The following is a 3,298-nucleotide window of genomic DNA, read 5'->3' as shown; positions in this document are numbered from 1 at the left end:
ATTGCTATTCCACGCTCCCTCTCCTTCATCCTTTCCTCGCGCTCGAATCTCTTCGCCTTGTTCGTCTCTCGCTCTGTTTTGCTCTTTCTTCTCCTTGGTATAACCATTCTTCCTCCTCCTCCTCCTCTTCTTCTTCAGTTAGCTGCTGCTCTTTTTCCATCAAGTTCCCTCTGTTTTCTCGGTCTTTGCTGTTCGAAAAAAGTACAAAAATCAAAGAGAAAATGTGTATTGAGTGTGGCCTTCCTACTGTATGTGAACTCTTGACGGGGGCATTTTATTTGCTCAAGGATCCAGTAGTATACGCTACGTCCTCTAAGAGTTTCGCCGACAGGCTTGAGGAGGAAGTCGGGAAACTGGAGACAGAGGCTCAAAGGGTCAACGATTTGGCACGAGCGGCCACAAAGAATCTTCGGCGTCACAATGACTGCTTCACGAAGTGGAAGGAAAGTGCCGACAAGGCCTTGGAGGAGGCGCGGAACCGGTTGGAGGCCTTCAAAAAGGATAGAAAGAGTTGCTGCTACGGGAGACTTCCCAACCCCTATTGTCGCTATAAGTTCAGCTCAGAGGCCAAGGACAAGATCGAGGACATTAAGAATCTCGCTCAAGACAGCGTCAGATTCAGGACAGTGGACGACATCTGCTTCGTCGGTCCTGCTCCGACTCCGGCCAGGATAGAAGGCGAAGCTGTCGTCCAGTCGATCACCACATCGACGGCCTCTGTTTTTTCTGCGTTGACGTCGGTTAAGCGTAGGGATGAAGGCGTCTTCAAATCCAGAGCTTTGATGATACAGAAAGTCATGGACGCTCTTGCCAATAACAGCAATAGTGTTGTCGGGGTTTACGGGATGGGCGGGGTGGGCAAGTCCACCCTTTTGGAGGATGTCAAAAGGATACTAATCGAAGAGAGGTCGTTTGATTGGGTCGCTAAGGCCGACGTGTCGAAAAATCCAAACATCCATACGATTCAAGGAAATATTGCGGATGCCTTGGGTCTTACTGACATAACAAACAAACCGACTATCGATGCGCGAGCGGAACTTCTGCACAGGAGGCTGAAAGAAGAGGAGAGTAACAAACAGAAGGTGCTCATAATACTGGACAACCTTTGGGAGAGTCTGGACTTGAAATCAGTCGGCATTCCTTGCGGACATGGCAACAAAGCCATAGGATGCAAGTTGTTGTTGACGTCGAGAGATCTTAATGTTTTGCAAAGGGAAATGGGCTGCGACAAGGCCTTCGTTCTTGATGAGCTGCAGGCGGAAGAGGCAAGAGCTTTGTTTGAGAGGATGGTGGGAGACAAAGTTCGTAAGGACGAGTTCAGACCCTTGGTGAATGAAGCACTCCACAGATCTGCAGGTTTTCCTTTAACATCCTGATTGTCCATATGGCATAAATTTTTAACATGCTGGTTTATCTGAATGAAAGAATGTTTTGAATCAAATGTGCAGGTTTGCCTTTCCTAATTGTCCAAATGGCAAATCTTCTTAAACACGCGGATTCATCTGGATGGAGGGATGCTTTATATCAAATTGAGCGCTGTACAAACGAAGGAATAAGTGCAAAGATAAATACGCTGTTGCAATTAAGTTATGATCATTTAGAAAGCGAGGATGCGAAAAGCTTGTTACAACTGTGCGCTGCTTATGCTGTCTCTGAGCCCTCTCTTGAAAACTTACTGAGGTATGGCTTTGGTTTGGGGATATTTCGAAAATTTAGCAGCATGAAAAAAGCCAGAGATAGGTTGAGCGTACTCATCAGCACTCTCCAAGCCTCCTCCCTCCTGTTGAAGATTGGATATGGTGATGGTTTCAAGATACACGACTTGGTCCGTGACTTTGTTGCCCACTTCATTTTAAGGGATCACCCTCTTCTTGTGTTGAAAGACAAAGAAAACTGGGAAACAGAGTTGTCGGAGGACAAGCTCGAAAGTTGTAGGGCAATATGCTTTACCTACGCTGACATGAAGGAGCTTCCCAGAGAATTACACTGCCCTGAATTGCAGACCTTTCTGTTGTTGACAAACCGTAAATCTCTTGAGGTCCCAGACTCATTATTTCACTCTATGGGGAATCTCATGGTCTTAAATCTCACTGGGACACATCTCACTTGCTCCCCTTCGCCGTTTCAGTTCTTGAAGAGCTTAAATACTCTGTGTCTTCAGCGTTGTTCGCTAGATGATGTGGCCATTCTTGGCGAGCTAAAAGGGTTACAAATTCTCAGCATTGTGGACTCTGACATTCAGCGATTGCCGGAACAAATTGGGCAACTGGTAGAGCTCAGATTGTTAGAATTGAGCCGTTGTTCAAATCTTGAGATAATTGAACCGGGTGTACTTGAAAGCTTGACCAACTTGGAGGAGTTGTACATGGAGCATAGCTTTGATCAATGGAGTGCGGGGGAGCAAACTCCACCAACTAACGCAAGTCTAATTGAGTTGAATCACATGAAGAAACTATGCACTCTGCATGTATCCATTCCCGACCCGAGTGTGCTCCCAAAGGACCTAGATGTCGAGAAATTAACTAAATACAGAATCCGAATTGGTCATGCGTGGCGTTGGAAACAGTTCAAAGGATCGAGGACATTGGAGCTGAAGTTGAATTCAACAAGCGATATTCTTCAGGCAAAATGCATACAAAGTGTCTTATGCAAAACCGACGATCTGTTTTTGGAAGAGTTGAAAGGAATTGAGCAAAGTATCTGCCAGTTATCCCAAGAAGGTTTCCCACAATTAAAGCATCTAGAGGTCACGGATAGTCCCTCCGTCCATTACATCCAATGCTCTTCCTTTCCTACTTTTAAGGCATTGGAGAGATTACTTCTCGAGAATGTCATCAATTTGGAGAAGATATGCCACAACCGTATCTCCATCGAGTCCTTCAGTACATTGAAAGTAGTAAAAGTTGAAAGTTGCGACAAGATGGAAGTTCTATTTCCTCGTTCCGTGGTCAGACGACTTCCACACCTAGAAAAGATCAAAGTTAAGGGTTGCGAGTTAATGCGCGGGATTGTAGAAGCTGATGATGATCGTGGTAAACTTGAGTTGCCCAAGTTGCGCGTATTGAAATTGCGTGAATTGCCAAATATCCAGAATTTTATCACCGCCGGTTCGGCTCCTTCGAGCAGTACATCAGACGACCAAGTTGGCACTCAAATTGCGTTCTTCAATGGACGACAGGTAACTTTCTATGAAAAGAAGATTAATTATTAATTACTTTTTCCTCCCTTTGCTAATTAGATGCAGCACATATTATGATGCCTATTCATTTTGTTATTTTCAGTTTATTTTCTTCATAAT

The 3,298-nt window shown here is 44.9% G+C and overlaps 1 protein-coding gene across 1 annotated transcript; it reads left to right on the top strand.

Annotated features, from left to right (window-relative positions):
* Window positions 1-204: 204 nt before the first annotated feature.
* LOC115745825 (disease resistance protein At4g27190-like) lies at window positions 205-3,298 on the top strand. Its single transcript, XM_030681426.2, has 2 exons — window positions 205-1,356; window positions 1,449-3,298. The coding sequence occupies exons 1-2, from the start codon at window positions 222-224 to the stop codon at window positions 3,209-3,211; spliced, it is 2,898 nt and encodes a 965-aa protein (XP_030537286.2). The 5' UTR covers window positions 205-221; the 3' UTR covers window positions 3,212-3,298.

Source organism: Rhodamnia argentea, chromosome 5 (assembly GCF_020921035.1).
Source record: "Rhodamnia argentea isolate NSW1041297 chromosome 5, ASM2092103v1, whole genome shotgun sequence".
NCBI lineage: Eukaryota > Viridiplantae > Streptophyta > Magnoliopsida > Myrtales > Myrtaceae > Rhodamnia > Rhodamnia argentea.
Note: the sequence above shows the minus strand (reverse complement) of the source record. Positions and strands in the feature narration are given on the sequence as shown.